Source organism: Bos indicus, chromosome 1 (genome assembly GCF_029378745.1).
Source record: "Bos indicus isolate NIAB-ARS_2022 breed Sahiwal x Tharparkar chromosome 1, NIAB-ARS_B.indTharparkar_mat_pri_1.0, whole genome shotgun sequence".
NCBI lineage: Eukaryota > Metazoa > Chordata > Mammalia > Artiodactyla > Bovidae > Bos > Bos indicus.
The window spans coordinates 45776929-45797886 of record NC_091760.1 but is presented as its reverse complement, the minus strand read 5'-3'; the positions used below and the strand labels follow the sequence as shown (position 1 = coordinate 45797886).

General features: G+C 38.3%; 1 protein-coding gene across 5 annotated transcripts in view; it reads right to left on the bottom strand.

Annotated features, from left to right (window-relative positions):
* TMEM45A (transmembrane protein 45A) overlaps positions 1-20958 on the bottom strand; it is a 113075-nt gene that overhangs the window by 5494 nt on the left and 86623 nt on the right. For all 5 annotated transcript variants that reach the window (XM_019970460.2, XM_070787110.1, XM_019970378.2 and 2 more), the window contains exons 3-5: positions 20669-20881; positions 18660-18844; positions 8311-8456 (exon numbers count right to left, since the gene is read on the bottom strand). In XM_019970460.2, coding sequence (XP_019826019.1) covers positions 8311-8456; positions 18660-18844; positions 20669-20881 — 544 coding nt within the window. The remainder of the gene's footprint in view (positions 1-8310; positions 8457-18659; positions 18845-20668; positions 20882-20958) is intronic.

Below are 20958 nucleotides of genomic sequence, written 5' to 3'. Positions count from 1 at the left end.
TGTGTTCCAATAGTGCTTTATTCTTACACTATTTCCATTTATCGTACTATATTTAAACTGTCTCTCTCCCCATAGGGTCTATACCTTATACACTTTTTGATACAGAAGAAGGAGAACAAGAACTAGAGGAATAATAAAAAGAACAAGAGTGAGTGGGGGAGGTGGTTCAAGATAGCAGCCTAGGAAGGTCTTGAATTCACCTCCTCCCATGGACACTACATAAAGAACAATTCCCTATTAAAAAAAAAAAAAAAAAACCTGAAAACCATCGAAAAAGCTCCTCTACAACACAGGACAAGGTTCACAATGAGATGGGTAAAAGAGGCAAGAGACATGGTCCCGTCAAAGACCCCATCCCCAGTGTGAAGACTCACAATCAAAGAGATCTCACAGATACAGAGCTTCTTCCTGAGGAGCAAGAATTTGTGCCCTATATCAGGCACCCAAACGCTTGGGACTTGCATTGGTGAGATGAGCCCCAAAACATCTGGCTTTGAAAGACCAACAGGACTGATGTCGAGAAGAACCAAAGGGGTGTAAGGAATAGAGATTCCATTGTGAAAGGGCTTGCATGCAGCCTCACCCACTTGGCCATACAACATAAAAGCCACAGTTTGAAAAGTGTCTAGACCATACATGAATGGAATTCATTTCCTAACCTTAGAGCATCTACTAGCAAGGAAGAAATCTGTTAGGATTCTCTCCAGGGATGGAAGCACTGGCAGGTTCCATTTTTGCTTTCTTCGGCCTCTACTTTGCTAGTGCCAGCACTAGCAGCCACCATTTTTGCACTCTTTTTCTAACTTGCTAGCACCAGTGTTAGAAATCAAAGGAGAAATTAAAAATTACCCAGAGATAAGTGTAAGTGGAAATACAACATACCAAAACCTAGACAGCAAAAGCAGTTCTAAGATGAAATTTATTTATAGCAACACAGGTCTACCTCAAGAAATAAGAAAAAATTCAAATAAACAGCCTAAATTTTACATCTAAGGGAACTAGAAAAAATGAACAAAGAAAGCCCAAAGTTATTATGAGGAAGGAAATAATAAAGATCAGAGCAGAAGTAAATGAAATAGAGACTAAAAAAGCAATAGAAAAGATCAATGAAACAAACCGCTGGTTCTTTGAAAAGATAAAATTGGCAAACTTTTAGCCTTACTCCCTAAGAAAAAAAAGAGAAGGCTTAAATAAGTAAAATCAGAAATATAAGAGGAGAAATTGCAACTGATACCAAAAAAAAGGTACGAAGGATTAAGAAAGTATTATGAACTGTTAAACACCAACAGATTGAATAACCTGGAAGTAATGAATGGTGACTGCAGCCATGAAATTAAAAGACGCTTACTCCTTGGAAGGAAAGTTATGACCAACCTAGATAGCATATTCAAAAGCAGAGACATTACTTTGCCAACAAAGGTCCGTCTAGTCAAGGCTATGGTTTTTCCTGTGGTCATGTATGGATGTGAGAGTTGGACTGTGAAGAAGGCTGAGTGCCGAAGAATTGATGCTTTTGAACTGTGGTGTTGGAGAAGACTCTTGAGAGTCCCTTGGACTGCAAGGAGATCCAACCAGTCCATTCTGAAGGAGATCAGCCCTGGGATTTCTTTGGAAGGAATGATGCTAAAGCTGAAACTCCAGTACTTTGGCCACCTCATGCGAAGAGCTGACTCATTGGAAAAGACTCTGATGCTGGGAGGGATTGGGGGCAGGAGGAGAAGGGGATGACAGAGGATGAGATGGCTGGATGGCATCACTGACTCGATGGACGTGAGTCTGAGTGAACTCCGGGAGTTGGTGATGGACAGGGAGGCCTGGCATGTTGCGATTCATGGGGTCCCAAAGAGTTGGACACAACTGAGCAACTGAACTGAACTGAATGAATAAATTCCTAGGAACATACATCTTCCAAGATTGAACCATCATGAAATAAAATATCTGAATAGGTCAATTACTACGAAAAAGACTGAAACGGTAATCTCAAACAAAAAACTCTCAATGAAGAAAAGTCCAAGACCAGGTGGTTTCACTGGTAAACAGTACAAATATTAAAAAAAGATTTAAATACCTATCCTTCTCAAACTTTCAAAAAATGTAAGAGAAGAGAATGCTCCCAAACTCATTTCACAAGGCCAACATTACCCTGATGCCAAAATCAGACAGATATCACATAGGAAAATAAAATTATAGGCTAATATCACTGATGAACATAGGTGCTAAAATCTTCAACAAAAGATTAGCAGACTGAATTTAAGAATGCATTAAAAGGATCATGTACCCTGATCAAGTGGGATTTATTCCAAGGATGCAAGGATGGTTCAACATCCACAAATCAATAATATGATACATCACATTAACAAAAAATAATTAAAATCATATGAATAGATGCATTTATGATTTAGAAAACCTCTCAACAAGTGGGTATAAAGAGAAAATACTTAACCTAATAAAGGCCATATATGACATGCTCACAGGTAACATCATACTCTGTGATGAAATCATGAAGGTTTTTTCCTTTAAATCAGGACCAAGACAATGATGCTTACTCTCGCCACTTTTAGTCAAAATAGCATTGTAACTCAGAGCATTTAGGCAAGGGGAAGAAAAGCATATAAATTGAAAGGGAAGAAGTAAAACTGTTACTATTTGCAGATGACATGATACTATATATATATATATATATATATATATATATATATATATATATATATATATATGACTTCCCTTATAGCTCAGTTGGTAAAGAATCTGCCTGCAATGCAGGAGACCTGAGTTCAATTCCTGGGCAGGAGGATCCCCTGGAGAAGGAAATGGCAACCCACTCCATTTATTCTTGCCTAGAGAATCCCCATGGACAGAGGAGCCTGACAGGCTACAGTCCATGGGGTTGCAAGAGTTGGACACAACTTAGAGACTAAACTACTATATATATATATATATACACACACATTATATATATATAATGTAAAACCCTAAATACTCCACCAAAAAAAACAGAACCGATAAATTCAGTAAAGTTGTAGGGTAAAAAATTAATATGCAAACTCATGTTTTTATATACCAACAATGAACTATCAGAAAGAAAAGTTAAGAAAAAAATCCCATTTAAAATGGCATCAAAAAGAATAAAATATAAAATACATGCAAACAAATTTAACTAAGGAGATGAAAGATCTACGTACTGAAAACTATAAGACACTGATGAAAGTAATTGAAGAAGACACAAATAAGCGGAAAGATATTCCATACTTACGGATTGGAAGAATATCATTAAAATGTCCATATTACCCCAAACGATCTATAGATTCAATGCAATCCCTACCAAATTACCAAAGGTATTTTTCATAGACATAGAACAAACAGTCCTAAAATATGTATGGAATCACAAAAGATCCTGAATAGCCTAAGCACTCTTGCAAAGGAGAACAAGGCTGGAGGAATCATGCTTTCTGATTTCAGCCTATACTATGAAGTTGTAAAATCAAAACAGTACGATATTGGCATAAAAAGATCAATGTCACAGAACAGATAGCCTAGAAATAGACCCACACATAATATGGGCAGTCAATTTACAATAAAGAAGGCACAAATACAAAGTAGGGAAAGGCCAGTCTCTTCAAAAATAGTGCTGGGAAAACTGGATAGCCACATGCAAAAGAGTAAAACTGGACCACTGTCTTACATCATACACAAAAATTAGCTCAACTAAGATAAGTTTATAATATTTTATGCTTTATGTAATAGAATATTACTCAGCCATAAAAAAGAATGGACTGGACCTTAAGGGTATTATGTTAAGTGAAATAAGGCATAGAGGAAGAAAAATTCCATATGATTTTAGTTATCTGTGAGATGGGAAAAACAAATGAACAAACAAAACACATAGATACAGGGAACAGACTGGTGGTTGCCAGAATGTGGAGAGGTGGGCATAAATAGATGCAGAGTATCAGGAGGCACAAACTTCCCAGTTATGAAATAAATAAGTCTTATAGTTTTCAAAGTATAGGTCTTGTGTCTCCTTCAGTAGGTTTATTCCTAAGTATTTTATTCTTCTTAATGAGATGGTAAATGGGGTTGTTTCTTGAATTTCTCTTTCTGATCTTTCATTGTTAGTGTATAGAAATGCAACAGATTTATGTGTACTAATTTTGTGACCTGCAACGACCAAATTCATTGATGAGCTCCAGTAGTTTTCTTTAGGATTTTCTATGTATAGCATCTTTAGGATTTTTTGTATATAGCATCATGTCATCTGCAAACAATGACAGTTTCACATCATCTTTTTCCAATTCGGATTCTGTTTGTTTTTGTTCTCTGATTGCCATAGCTAGGACTTCCAAAACTATGTTGAATAGAAGTGGCAAAAATGGACATCCTTCTCTTGTTCCTGATCTTAAAGGAAATGCCTTTACCCTTTCACTGTTGAGTATAATGTTAGCTGTAGGTTTGTCATACATGACCTTTAAGGTATGTACTCAAATTATGTTGAAGTATGTACCCAAATCCCAAAGAAAGGCAATGCTAAAGAATGCTCAAACTACCACACAATTGTATTTATCTCACATGCTAGTAAAGTAATGCTCAAAATTCTCCAAGCCAGGCTTCAGCAATATGTGAACCGTGAAGTTTCAGATGTTCAAGCTGGTTTTAGAAAAGGCAGAGGAACCAGAGATCAAATTGCCAACATCTGCTGGATCATCAAAAAAAGCAAGAGAGTTCCAGAAAAACATCTATTTCTGCTTTATTGACTATGCCAAAGCCTTTGACTGTGTGGATCACAATAAACTGTGGAAAATTCTGAAAGAGATGGGAATACCAGACCACCTGACCTGCCTCTTGAGAAACCTATATGCAGGTCAGGAAGCAATAGTTAGAATTGGACATGGAACAACAGACTGGTTCCAAATAGGAAAAGGAATATGTCAAGGCTGTATATTGTCACCCTGCTTATTTAACTTGTATGCACAGGACATCATGAGAAACGCTGGGCTGGATGAAGCACAAGCTGGAATCAAGATTGCCAGGAGAAATATCAATAACCTCAGATATGCAGATGACACCACCCTTATGGTTGAAAGTGAAGAGGAACTAAAGACCCTCTTGATGAAAGTGAAAGAGGAGAGTGAAAAAGTTGGCCTAAAGCTCAACATTCAGCAAACGAAGATCATGGCATCCGGTCCCATCACTTCATGGCAAATAGATGGGGAAATAGTGGAAACAGTGTCAGACTTTATTTTCTTGGGCTCCAAAATCACTGCAGATGGTGATTGCAGCCATGAAATTAAAAGACGCTTACTCCTTGGAAGGAAAGTTATGACCAACCTAGACAGCATATTAAAAAGCAGAGACATTACTTTGCCAACAAATGTCCATCTAGTCAAGGCTATGGTTTTTCCAGTGGTCATGTATGGATGTGAGAGTTGGACTGTGAAGAAAGCTGAGCACTGAAGAATTGTTGCTTTTGAACTGTGGTGTTGGAGAAGACTCCTGAGAGTCCCTTGGACTGCAAGGAGATCCAACCAGTCCATCCTAAGGAAGATCAGTCATGGGTGTTCATTGGAAGGACTGACGCTAAAGCTGAATCTCCAGTACTTTGGCCACCTCATGCGAAGACTTGATTCATTGGAAAAGACCCTGATGCTGGGAGGGATTGGGGGCAGGAGGAGAAGGGGACGACAGAGGATGAGATGGCTGGATGGCATCACTGACTCAACGGACATGAGTTTGAGTGAACTCCAGGAGTTGGTGATGGACAGGGAGGCCTGGCGTGCTGTGATTCATGGGGTCGCAAAGAGGTGGACACAACTGAGCGATTGAACTGAACTGAACTGATGTACCCAAATTATGTTGAGGAATGTACTCTCTATGTACACTTTCTGAAGAGTTTTTTAATCATAAATAGGTGTTGAATTCTGTCAATAGATTTTTCTGCTTCTTGAAATGATCCTGTCACCTCACACCAGTCAGAATGGCCATCATCAAAAAAATCCCCAAACAATAAATGCCGGAGAGGGTGTTGAGAGAAGGGAACCCTCCTAGACTGTCAGTGGGAATATGAATTGGTGCAGCCACTATGGAGAACAGTATGAAGGTTCCTTAAGAAGCTAAAAATAGAGCTACCATATGATTCTACAATCCCACTCCTGGGCATATACCCAGAGAAAAACACGGTCCAAAAGGATACATATACCTCAATGTTCATTGCGGCACTATTTACAACAACCAAGACATTTAGGAAGCAACCTAAATGTCCATAGACAGAAGAATGGATTAAAAAATTTGTGGTAAGTATATATAAAGGAATATTACTAAACCATGCAAAAGAATGAAATAATGCCTTGTGCAGCATCATGAATGAACCTAGAGATTGTCATACTGAGTGAAGTAAGTCAGAGAAAGCAATATCATATAATATTGCTTATACATGGAATCTAAAAAGAAAGGACATAAATGAACTAATTTACAAAACAGACATAGACTCACAACAGACTTAGAGAAGGAACTTACAGTTATGGGGGGAGGAATGGGGGATATTTAGAGAGTTTGGGGTTGACATGTACACACTATTATGTTTAAAATGGATAACCAACAAAGTCCTACTATATAGCACAGGGAACTCTGCTCAGTTTCCTATAACAACCTAATGGGGAAAAGAATTTGAAAAAGAATAGATACATGTATATGTAGAATGGAATTACCTTGTTGTACACCTGAGAATAACACAGCCTTGTTAACCAACTGTACTCCGATATGAAATGAAAAGTTAAAACATGAAAATAAAAGAAATAAATCATGGGAATGTTATATATAGCATGGTGACTATAATCAATAATATTGTATTGTAGATTTGAAAGTTGCTAAGAAAGTAAATCTTAAAAGTTCTCATCACAAGAAAAAAAGTGTTTGTAAATTTGTATGGTGACAAATGGTATGCTGCTGCTGCTGCTAAGTTGCTTCAGTCATGTCTGACTCTGTGTGACCCCATAGACGGCAGCCCACCAGGCTCCCCTGTCCCTGGGATTCTCCAGGCAAGAACACTGGAGTGGGTTGCCATTTCCTTCTCCAATGCATGAAAGTGAATAGTATAACTAGACTTATTGTGGTGGTCATTTTGCAATGTATATAAAAGTTGAATCATTATGTTGAACACCTGAAACTTGTATAATGTTGTGGGTCAATTGTGCTGTATTTAGTTGCTCAGTTGTGTTCAACTCTTTGGAACCCCATGGACTGTAGCCCATCAGGCTTCTCTGTCTATGGGGATTCTCCAGGGAAGAATACTGGAGTGGGTTGCCATGCCCTCCTCCAGGGGATCCTCCCAATCCAGGGGTCGAACCCAAGTCTCCCACATTTCAGGCAGATTCTTTACCACCTAAGCCACCAGGGAATCCCCAAGAAATACTGGAGGGGGTAGTCTATGCCTTCTCCAGGGATCTTCCTGACCTAGGAATTGAACCAGGGTCTCCTGCATTGAAGGAGGATTCTTTCCCAGCTGAGCTACCAGAGAAGCCCCATGTCAACTGAACTTCAATTTAAAAAGAAATCTACCATAGGAACCAGGAAAAAAAAAAAAACAAAGACAAGAAAAAGAAGAATCTTCATTGAGTTCTTATTATGTTGTAGGCAGTTTAAATACATGATTTTCATTTAGGTCTCCATTTTTTAAACAACAAAACTGATATTTAAGGTGATTAAATAATCTACCCTAATATAGCTGACAAGCAGTAAAGCTAGAATATGGGTTCTTAGCAATCTGTATATTGCTCCTCATCCATCATGAAACATTGTATCAAAGTCCTTGTAAAAACATGGATCATTTAACTGAATCTTACTGTTAGAAGTATTGCAGTAAATGTCAAATTAATCAGATATTCAAACTTAATGGGAGACATACATGTTTGTCAAGAATGACCACAAGCTTGGGAAATTCCATAACTGGGGTATGCATGGGGAAATGGAGGGGGCTCACTGCAAGTATGGGGAGGACCATGTGGAAAAGAAAACAGCATATGCAAAGACATGGAGGCACAGAAGAGTGTGTTGAAGGGTGATGCATAGGTTAGGAGCACAGCAGAGACACTTTTTAGCTATTCCAACTTAAACCAAATTTATTCTTTTTATTGGAAATGTCTGTGCTTATAGACAATTTTCTGCTATATTACTCTGTTTTGTGGAATGCTAAGGAGTGAAATACCTCTTTGAACTTAAATTTCAGTACTGTTGAATCTTTTTTTTTTCAGTATTGTTGAATATTAATGATCATATCCCAAAAAATAGAACTTCCACGAACAAAAAGCACTAACTTACCAGGTGACAAAGACATAAATTGCTCCAACGATGCTAATGGCTGTTGCATAATGCCAACAAAAGCATATGGAGAGAAACATAACGTTGTCATGATCCATTAAATCCCATGCAGGACCTCCACTGGGAGGATAAAGGATAAACCCAATCTGTAATTTAAAACAAGAGCACACATTAAGAAGTACCAGCCATATTCCCAAAGATGGTGCAGTTCAAAATGTTTCATTTCAAGATTAATGGTAACATAACTCCCATTATCTGAGATGCTACAGATAAGAAACTCTACCTGTTTTACTAAAATGGACAATATCTACTAGTTAATTCTTTTGGGAAAATGTTAAGGATATTTATAGATCAATTTTCAAGATATGAATAGTAATCATCTCTGGATATTGGTGGACTTTCAGAGAATATATTAGGATTCCAAGTTGCTCAGCTTCACTAAATTATTTCAAAGTCAGAGTTTTGAAAAACAGGTTTTAAAATAAACAAAGCCTTTAATCCATTTTGAGTTTATTTTTGTGTTTGGTGTTAGAAAGTGTTCTAGTTTCATTCTTTTACAAGTGGTTGACCACTTTTCCCAGTACCACTTGTCAAAGAGATTGTCTTTTCTCCATTGTATATTCTTGCCTCCTTTGTCAAAGATATGACCCAGAGGGATGGTATGGGGAGGGAGGTGGGAGTGGGGTTCAGGATTGGTAACATGTGTACACCCGTGGCAGATTCATGTTGATGTGTGGCAAAACCAATACAATATTGTAAAGTAATTAGCCTCTAATTAAAATAAATAAATTTAAATTTAAAAAAATAATAAAAAAATAAAATAAACAAAGCCCATGGGTAACATTATATTCATACTGAAAGCTTATCTCCTAAGATCAGGAACAAGACAAGGGTTTCTTATTTTACCAATTCTACTTAACACTGTACTAGAAATTCTAGCCAGTGCAATTAGTCAAGAAAAATTGATAAAGCACATCCACATTATAAAGGAAGAAGTAAAACTATCTATATTCACAAATGACATGATCTTATATACATATAATTATAAAGAATCCACAAAAAAAACCTATTAGAGCTAATAAATAAATTTAGCACACTTGCAGGATACAAAATCAACACACAAAAGATGCAATGAACAATCCAGAAAAATTGTTAGGAAAACAATTCCACTAATAATAGCACTGAAAAGAATAAAGTACTTGGGAATAAATTTAAGCAAGGAGGCTCAAGATTTGTACTTTGCAAACTACAAAACATTGTTGAAAGAGATCAAAGAAGATCTAAATAAATGGAGTATAGCCAGGGGTCGTAAGAGTCAGACACAACTTAGCAAATAAACCATCATTACACCATATATAAAAATAAACTCAAAATGAATCAAAAACCTAAATATGAGAACTAAAATCATAACTCTTAGAAGAAAACACAAGGAAAAAGCTTCATGTCCTGGGATTTGGTACTGATTTCTTAGACATGACACCAAAACACACCAAAATTTAAAACTTATGCACATCAAAGGACAGTTCAGGAAAATGAAAAGACAACCCTTAGCATAGGAGGAAATTTTGCAAATCATATATCTGATAAGGAATTGATATCTAGAATATATTAAGAACTCCTAAATCTCAACAAAAAGCCAAAAAAAAAAAAAAAGCCAAACAAAATTTTAATGGGCAAAGGACTTGAAGACTCATTTCCCCAAAGGTGTTTAAATCCTCAATAAGCTCAAGAAAAAAATTATAAACATCACTAGTTATTAGAGAAATGCAAATCAAAACCACTATGAAATATCACTTCACACCCCCTAGAATGGTATTAATAATAGTAAGTAACAAGTGTCGGTAAGGATATGGAGAAATTGGAATCCTTACACGTTGCTATTGAGAATGTAAAATGATACATATATGCGTGCCCAGTCTTGTCTGACTCTTTGTGACCCCATGGACTGTAGCCCTCCAGGCTCCTCTCTCCATGGGATTTTCCAGGCAAGAATACTGGAACAGGTTGCCATTTCTTACTCTAGAAGATCTTTCCAATCCAGGGACCAAACCCATGTCTCTTGCATCTCCTGCATTGACAGGCAGATTCTTTTCCACCGTACCACCCGGGAAGCCCATAAAAATGATACAGCCATGTGGAAAACAATTTGACAGTTTCTCAAAAAGTTAAAGTAGAATATCATTTTAGATACTGTATTTACCCAAAATAACTGAAAACAGGTATCCAAACATCTACACAAATGTTCAAAGCAGCATCATTCACAAGGGCCACAGTTGAAAACATTCCAATTGTCCATCAACTGATAATGAACAAGCAAAATGTGGTATTTCCATACCACAGAATATTATTCAGCCATAAAAATGACATTAACTTATAATGCAACATGGATGAACCTTGAAAACATTATGTTAGAGAAAGAAGATAGGCACAAAAGGTAATATATTGTATAGTTCTGTTTGTATGAAATAACCAGGATAGGTAAACCATAGAGAAACAAAGCAAATTAGTGGTAACCGGGACTGGAAGGAAAAGAAAAGGGAATGACTGGTTAATGGATCTGGGGTTTACTTTCAGGGTGATGAAAATATTTTAGAACTAAACAGAGGTGAGAGTTGCACAACACTGTGACTGTACTAAATGTTGCTGAATTATACACTTTAAAAAGCATAAAATGTTGCTAGAGGGGAGAAGGTTCCGGGGATGAGAGAACTGGTGAGGGAGATTAAGAGGTACAAATTTCCAATCACAGAACAAATGAGTTCCAAGTATGAAATGTATACTGTTGGAAATATAGTCAATAATTATGTAATATCTTTGTATAGTGGCAGATAATAGATCCAGATACTACATGGATATTAGATCCGAGGGATCATGTTGAAATGTATAGAAATATCAAATCACTATGTTGGGCATGAGGAACTAACATAGTGCTCTAGGTCAGTTATACTTCAGAAACAAACTTACAGAAAAAGAGATCAGATTTGTGGTTACCAGAGGTGGGAAGTGGGGGAAAGGGAATTGGATGAAGGCAGCCAATGGGTATAAACTTCCAGTTATAAGATAAATAAGTGATATAATGTACAATGTGATCAATATAATTAACACTGCTGTATGTTATGGAAGTTAAGAGAGTAAATCCTGAGATTTCTTATCACAGGAAACAATTTTTTTCAATGTCTTTAATTTTGTTTCTACATGAGATAATGGATAGTCACTAAACTTATTTTGGTAATCATTTCATTAAGTAAATGACATCATTGTGCTGTACATCATAAACTCATACAGTGTTGTATGTCAATTATTCTTTAATAAAACTGAAAAAGCAAGGAAGGAAGAGAGGGAGGGAGGAATTTAATTCTGTTATGTGAATTTTACTCCAATAAGAAAAGTAAGATAAATAAATGATACGTAGATAGACAGAGGAACAGATGTCAGGTTTGAGATCTAAATGAAATACAAAATCAAGATAATTACATGGATAATTGTACAAAAGTCTACCATATATTAGCTAACTATGTGTCAGTTACTGTGCTTAGGAGATTTCTCTACTATGGCCCTTCAATAATATATTATTATCCCAAGTTAATGTAATGTTATCCTCATTAACAAGACTGGAAAATTGGGTGGTTTAGTAATTTGCTTCTGATCATAAATCTAATAAATGTAATCTTACTGGGGGAAAAAAAAGCATTTTAGTTTATAATATTGAGTGAAACCATTTCTGTTGGAAATTTCCAGTAATATGAATAAATCAGGGAAAAGTAAGAGTTATGCCTTAATCACATGTTCCTATTTCCCATTTGAAAGGTTTCCCTTTAGGGAATTCCCTGGTGATCCAGCAGCTAAGATTCTGTGCTCCCAATTCGGGGGGTCTGGGTTCTATCCCTGGTCACAGAACTAGATCTCATGTGTCACAACTAAGAGTTTGCATGCTGAAACTCAGGATCCTGAATGCCCAACAAAGATCAAAGATCCTGTGTGCTGCAACTAAGACTCAGCACAGCCAAATAGATAAATATTTAAAAAATAAAGGATTCCCTTTAGTTGGAAGGAGAACTGCCACTGGTACTTCCTGGAAGATGTACCACCATGTGTCAGGCACTGTAACCTCACTCAGGCACATAAACTTCACCCTAATTCTCATCCTCACAACCACCCCAAGAAGAGGGTGTCATCATCCCCATATCACAGAGGGTAGAACTGCAACTCAGAGACTTTGGTCATGTCCCCAGTATTACAAAACAGCTGATTGACTAACAGGGTTCCAAGCCAGGAGGGCCTGCCTCCAGAACTCTGTGTGCTCCTTCTTCTACCCAACATGCTCTTTCATCATTTAGCCTTTCTCCATGGGGCAATGTGGCTTGGACACAGTGGCTTGGAAGGACAGTGGCTTGGACACCAGGGTCTGAGTGAGTCATCTCAGCAGTTTGATACAGTTTGAACAATCGGTACTGAGACATAGTTGGTCCCATGAAGACATGGTACTGTCTCTCCCTTAAAACACAGATTATAGACTGGCAGATCCTGAGCCACATCTATATCACAGATGTGCTTTGCCTGCCCTGCACATTTTAAAAAATAAGTTGAATTAATTCACAATGCTTGAAAAATTAGGGAACTTCACGCAGAAGTCCATAGTCTCAGCTTACTTCTAAAAATAGAAATATCTGGCCACACCAGACCTGTATTTCAAAGCATGAACAGCAACATGTATTCTCCATTGATTCATCATTCAGGTTGGTAGCTGCCTGACCAAGTGGAGCAGTCCAGAGGCCTTCATTTTTACACTGGTGCTATGTACTTTATTTATTAACCAATGTCACATTCATAAATTTTTCTAAAATATCAAAGCTGACAGACTCCTTTTGTTGTGTCTATTTTATAGATAAGAAATCTAAGTAAGGTGCAAACCTGCCTCTGGGTCTCCAAACAGTCACAAAGGCACTTGCATCATTGCAAGAGCTCAGGACTCTGCATAAGGGCAGGGCTCCATTCTAAAGGGTTGAGTAATTAACAAAAGAGAGATCAATCATCAAATTAGAAATCTGAGCTTACAGTACCCATAAACTCCAGGACGAGAATGCCACCCAGCTGCTTTGCCTGCTGTTTGGACATATCTGTGTTTTGTAATACCCCTTTATAATACTTCAAGGAAAGCTCACAGTGGAAACCAAAGTGATCAGAGCCCAGGTCCCTGAAGGCCCTGGAAGAAAAAGAGACTTTCTAGCTCCTCTGTGCTCACTGTATGGAAATGACAATAAGGAAACTCAAACCATGTAGTCAATTCTCAGTTTAAGGGGCCCAGCCATTTCAACCAGGGTGTCAGAACTGCTTCTCATGTTTTCCTCTCACATCAATACATGGAGGTTGACAGAGAAATCTGTGTCAACCAAAGGCCTTTTGAGAGGTTGAGTTTAATGACCTAGTTAGTTTAAGGACTAGCTCTCCAGTTCCCACCCATCAGTCTCACTTGTGTTTCTTCAATTCCATTCACATTACTCACCTATCCCAGCCTGGGGAGTGATCAACTCCAGCTCCCAGAGGGAAGACATAACAGTTGTTGTGGGTTAAATCATTCCTTCTAAAAGGGCGTGTTGAAGTCCTAACCCCTGATACCTGTGAATGTAACCTCATTTGGAAATAAGGTCTTTGTAGATAACATCCAGATGAGGTCATATTGGATCAGAATTGACCATAAATCCAGTGGTGAGTGGGGCTTCCGTGATAGCTCAGTTGGTAAAGAATCTGCCTGCAATGCAGGAGACCCTGGCTTGATTCCTGGGTCGGGAAGATCTGCTGGAGAAGGGATAGGCTACCCACTCCAGTATTCTTGGGCTTCCCTTGTGGCTCAGCTGGTAAAGAATTCACCTACAATGTGGGAGACCTAGGTTCGATCCCTGGGTTGGGAAGAAGGCTGCCCACTCCAGGATTCTGGCCTAGAGAATTTCATGAACTGTATAGTCCATGGGGTCACAAAGAGTTGGACACAACTGAGCGACTTTCACTTTCCAGTGATGAGTGCCCTTATAAGAGGTCCATGTAAAGACACAGGTACACAGAAATACACAGGTGTGACTCTGGAGGCAGAGATTGGAATTATGCTACCAACAGGCCAAGGAAAGTCAAGGATTGCTGGCAACTGACAAATTCTCCCTTGGGGCCCCCAAGAAAGAACCAACCTGCTGACAACTTGATTTTTAGTTCTATCTCCCAGAACAGTGAAGTCTTCCTGCTTGTTGGAATTTGTTATTGCAGCCCTTGTACACTAATACAGGGGCTAAGGCTGAAATAAGCAGAAGAGTATCACCTGTCCTAAACTCAAACCTGGACACACTGGTGACTCTCACTTATCTTTCAAACCCCAACTAAAGTTCACCTTCTCCTAGAAGATTTCTCAACCCTCTTCCTATGGAATTAATAGTATCTCCTCAAGGCAGAGGCATTTTCAGATTGGAACATTTCATTCAAGCAACAGTCTCATAAGATATCATTACTATTTTTTAGTTGAGGAATCTTAAGCACACAGAACAGTTAGTCTATGGTCATGTGATTAATATGGTAGATTCAGAATTCAGATCTGGGTCCGCCTGACCTGGACTCACAGACTTCTCCCTTCATGCCACAGTCACAACTGTTTTTTGAGTTTCCAAAATAAAATCCCTCCCAGGTGTGTTGTCCTCTTTCCTTGATTCTCTCTGCACTGTGGTCCTCACACTGGGAATGACAAAGTGCAAAAGTGAGCTTTAGAAATACTCATTCACAAACAGACTCAGAAAACATGATTCATGGAATAAATAAATGTGCCTGAGAGATTTTTTTTAACCTTTTCTAAATTGCCTTTGATTAGGCTTTTGAGAAAAATATATTTGGCTGTAATGTGGTTCAAGAAACCATTTTGATAGGTGGGGAGGGGAACTCCCTTCAGGTTTGTCTATTACTTAATCATTTATATATGAGCTATTTTAAATAATGGCCACTGTGGGTATTTTCCTCATTCTGTTCACCTCTCCATATTTATGGTTCCAAGAACCCAGGTGTACCTTTTCTCTAATCTGTCTATATATTGTTTATTAATCACATATGGAGAAGTAGTAAGAGAAAAAATATGCTGAAAAGCAAATCACAGTGTAATAGTATTACCTGAGATAGAGTTTGGGGCATAAACATTCATAGCAACAAAACATGGAAGCAAAATAAATTCACCTAAGCCCCTGAAACATTTTTGTTTCAGAGGAAACTAACAGGGAGAGGGCAGGGGAGGAGACGTATTGTTGTTAAACCTGCCTTTCCCGCCAGTGTGTGTGTTTGCATTGGTATCAAATGTTCATTTTCCTTTAAGTCCCAAACTAATCTAGGCATAATGACAGATGGAAAGTTTTTAAATGATCTTGGATTTATGCCCAAAGATTCTAACCTCAAATCTCTTCCTTAGAAAAGCTCCTGGGGAAATATGAAAATATTATTCCTCTGCCAGAAAGAACGATATTAAGCCAACCTATGGCCTGGAGAATCCCAGGGACGGGGGAGCCTGGTGGGCTGCTGTCTATGGGGTCACACAGAGTCAGACACGACTGAAGCGACTTAGCAGCAGCAGCAGCAGCATGGTCAGTTATGAAAGCTCACAGCTTCCTCCCTCAGATATTTAATCAAACATTAATGATTAAAGAAGCACTAAATAGTTTCATTCATTCTGAGCTTATCTTTATTATTCCTTTTTTCAACTCTGGGTTTCCCCCTTTCTCCTTACTTTCTAACTTCTTTATTTGCATATTTAGCTCTTTAAAAACTTGATTTAGTAAATATATGGAGAATCGTCAACCCAACAAAGATGGAATATACTATTTTTTCAAATACATGGAACATTTACTGCCAGTGACATTGGGCTACATTCCAAAGGCAGTCTCAACACATTTTAAAGGGAACACATACAAAGCAATAGAATTGCAAATAAACAATAAAAAAGAAAGAATATTTTGGGGAAACTGAAAAGTATGCTCCTAAATAACTCATAAATTAAAGAGGAAAGCACACAGAAAATGCAACATTCAAAATTTCCCAAGAGTGAAATCTCACAGGAGGTAGCTAAAGTAATATATAGAAAAGGAATTCTATAGAAAGGTATGGGGCTTCCCAGGCAGCTCAGCAATAAAGAATCCACCTGTTGTGCAAGACCTGGGCTCAATCCCTGGGTTGGGAAGATCCCTTGGAGGAGGGCATGGCAACCCAGTACTCTTGCCTGGAGAATCCCATGGACTGAAGAGCCTGGCAGGTTATAGTCCATAGGGTCGCAAAGAATCAGACAGGACTGAAGCAACTGTGGACACATGCAGTCTTAGATGTATTATATGTGAAAATAAGAAAATTAAATATAAGTGAATATTCAACTCAAAAAACTAGAGAGAAAGAGAAGACAACCTTATGACATTAAAGAAAAAACTGAAAATAAGGAGAAATTGACAAATCCATAACTAATATAAAATTTTAACAGATCTCTATCAGAAAGTGAAAGATCAACTGAATGAGAAGCAATTAGAAACAGAGAATACATAAACATACAATTAAAAAGAGTTCCAAGAGCCTGCCTTTACCCCACATTGAGAGGAATTTTTAATTTCCTTTTAGTTTCCCTGGAGCCAAACAACCAGCCATCATATCTACCCCAGACCTGGAGTCCATAGGCCTGCAGTCCACATCTTCTCCAACTATGCATTCCTATTCTGTCTGGCCCGCCGGTGGCTTGCCCTACTTTGGGTTGTTTAATTGCAACTACATATTTTTTACCCTCTTACTTTCATTTAGTTTTCTCTTTTTTAATATCTTTTTAATTTCATAGGTATTTTTGATAGTTTATGTATCATTGTTATATGTTTGAATCAGAGGAGATTTGCTGAAGCATAAACCCACTTGTCATCTTGGTCAGAAGTTACCACTGTTGAATTTTTTTTAATTTATTTTTAGTTTTGGTCAGCAATACATGCACAATATACAGTAAAGTATTCCCATCAAGAGATACAGAATGCATAATTATGTTTTACATGCCATTCTATTTAGCTTCCCAACAGATGATAAATAATCTCACAATGCAACTTCTGTATACCAGCTGGTTAAATTTACTGATTATAAATTTTATCACATGATAAATAATTTTTTACTTTTTCTATATGATTTTTCCTTCAAAATAACCCTTGAATCTAGCTCTTTACTCGCCTTGAATCTAGCTCTTTCTACTCTCCCACAAGCTTAAATATCACATCTTTCCTAGCTACCATTTCGACCATGATATTTCTCTGCCCCTTGCCCACAAGGGCATTGTTATCACTCTTCACTGAAATGCAAATCCCTGGAAGAACCTCATCATCCCATATCCTTGAACTTTAGTGACTAAAAATCTCCTTTAAGAAATCTTCTGTCATTAAACCACATTCACCTTTCATCCCAGACTTTCATTATATCTATATATGTATATTGGATTATGACTTATCAGTCTCTATAAAATAGTAGTCCCCAATCTTTTTGGCAACAGGGACTAAATTCGTGGAAGACAATTTTTCCATGAACTAGGGTGGAGGAAGTGAGAGTTTCAGTTCAATTCAAGTGCATTATATTTTTTGTGTACTTCATGTTTTTTCATATTATATCAGCTCCTCCTCAGATCAGACATTAGATCCCGGAAGTTGGGGACCCCTGCTGTATTGTAGATGTTCACTATGTTTTCAACAACACTCCAAGATTAGGGAGTCAACAGTAAAATGGAAAATGCCTGGGATTTGGAGTCAAACAGACCCACATTTAGAACCTAGCTCCATTACTGAGTGATCCTGGGAAAGTAACTTGCTCTCTCTGAGCCTTCTTTATCAGTCAATTGGGAATGATAATATCTAACTTCCAAGTTGTCATGAGGACAAAATGAAACACAAGGACAAAATGAGAATGAAATAATGTGTATGTAAAAGTCGCGTCCAGCAGCCAGCACATACTTATTCCTCAACACATAATTCCCTCCCTTTCCTGCCTTCCATGTTTCTCAAGCTTATTACTCATTAGGCTTTAAGTGACTTTAACATCAGGAACTGCTTCCAGCTAAGCACCAGCTCAGAGTTCCTACAAAATGGATATTCAGGTGTGTGAAGAAGGTGGACACCTCCCACCTCCTTTCCTGCTGCTCTGTCACTATTCCCACCAGGGTCACTGAGCCCCTCAATTAAGCATCACCTGTCAAAGGCTCACATTCTCACTGCCAGCAGAATATCAGAAGGCAGTCTCTGGGTTTCAGAGCACAACACCTACAATCAAAGAGAGAAGGCCATCAGTGCAGACACCAGGCACGTTGACTGGAGGCCCCAACTCACCTGCCAGAACCAGCTTCCCTGAAGCAGGAAAAGGCTTGTCCGCAGAAGTTCCACAGTTATACTGGTCTGTGCAAAGAGCTCCATGAAGGCAATCACGCCTGTCGAAAACACGACCAAGACCAGAAGCTTGTGCACAAAGATGTCCAACATTTCCCGGCCATGAATGTGATTGTAGAAAACAAAAGCTGTCAGAGGCAGAAAAAATTGTTTGCCTTTTTCAGTGAAACTATCTACTGTTTCCCTCAATACACAACTTTCATAAACACACACATTTATTTGTCCAAAATATCAGATGCTCACTGCTTCCTACAATATTGGAAACCTCTAGCATTTGGGGGGACTTCCTAGGTGGCACAGTGGTAAAGAATCTACCTGCCAATGCAGGAGGTGCAGGAAATGTGGATTCCATCCTTGGGTCTGGAAGATCACCTGGAGTGGGAAATGGCAGCCTACTTCAGTATTCTTGCCTGGAAAATCTCATGGACAAAGGAGCCTGGTGGGCTACAGTTAATGGGGTGGCAAAAGAGTCGGACATGACTGAGCACACAGCATTTTTGGAGTCATCACTACCTCTTTAGGATGGAATCTTTGAAATTTCCTTTCCCCTTCCCCAGCTTTTATTCTCTTCTCCACTATATCATGACATTTTCTATAACTATATTTCAAAGCCATGTTTTATGCAAAAATAAGAATAATAAGCATGAAGGGAACAGTGAAACAGGTGTTGAGGTGAACAGACAGATGAATGAGACAAACCTTCACCTTAAGAAATTCAGTCCACTGAAGGCAGTAAATATACACACAAGTCATAAGAGTGGAATTTGATGGGTGTTATAAGATTCTCTGGAAGCTCCCAAGAAGTAGTAACTAACTATATTTTTTAATCCCATGGACAGAGATGCTGGCTTCAGTTTCATCCTTTTCATTTAGATGAGAGGGAAAAGATGTTCACTGAAAATATGGTAACACCCTCAGATAAAGAGAATCCTGGCATCATGGCTGGTGCCCAACCAAAGCTCTTACCTTTGGATGTGGGAGGCAAAGTGGACATTAGGAAAGACTATCTCTTGATAATGGGGAGATTTTTCTAGTTCTACAAACAATCTATCCCTTATATATAAAATAAATGAAAACAAATCATTAAATACTTGTTTTCAGTGTTTCTGTACAGAGTAACAGGGAGGCTAATGGAACAAAGAATGTTAGGACTTCATTTTTATGCGACCGGATTTTTTGGACCCTGTTTATCATGTAATGGTGGAGTTTCACTATATCAATATTAGATTTGGAAGCTACTCTACTGTGAGTGGTGGTCTCCTCGTTTGAGGATATTTATGCTTCACTATTCTCAGCTCAATTTTATATGTCAAAAATGGAAATAATGATCATCTCTTGGATAAATCAGAGATAAACAATGGCTGTCATTATTGTTGATTCGTTGCTTAATCGTAACAGACAAGTTCTGCAAGCCCCATGGCTGGAGCCCAGTAGGCTCCTCTGTCCATGGAATTCTCCAAGCAAGAATACTGGAGTAGGTGTTTCTTTAAGAAAATGTGAACTATGAATAAAACACATTGAATTTTTTCATGTGTTGTACTAAATGAGTCAGTGTGTGTGTGTGTTAGTATTCAGTCATGTCCAACTCTTTGTCACCCCATGGATTGTAGCCCACCAGCCTCCTCTGTCCATTGAATTCTCCAGGCAAGGATACAGGAGTGGTAGCCATTTCCTTCTCCAGGGGATCTTCCTGACCCAGGGATCAAACCCAGGTCTCTTGCATTGCAGGCAGATTCTTTACGAACTGAGCCACCAGGAAAGCCCAAATGAGTCAGTAGGGAAGGAAAATCTTTGGCATCCTGTCTAGGACATCTCAATAGCTCACCACGGCCCAAACTAAACAAATGACCTTGTGGGCCAAGGCTATACCAGGACACAAAAGAAATATTATTGTAAAGGGCTAGACAAATGTCCAAGAATAATGAAAGGTATATGAAAATACTCATACTTACCCTCCACAAATAAGGCATTTGATAACATTAACTTGCTAAAGGAGGCAGGAAGTGAAACGACGGTAGAAGATAAGATATTGGTTACACCCAGCAGCCCAAAGAAGAAGTACATGGTAAAATGCTGCCAGCTCAGGAGTTGGACCCATTGACCCTCTTTGTAGTCATATAAGGTCAGGTGTGGTCCTCCAGGATAAAACTGTTCTCCAAGGATGCCTGCAGAGGGATATATCACACTTTAAGCCATGTTTCCACAATTTTACTGAAAAAGGAAGATGAAGAAGAACAGGCTA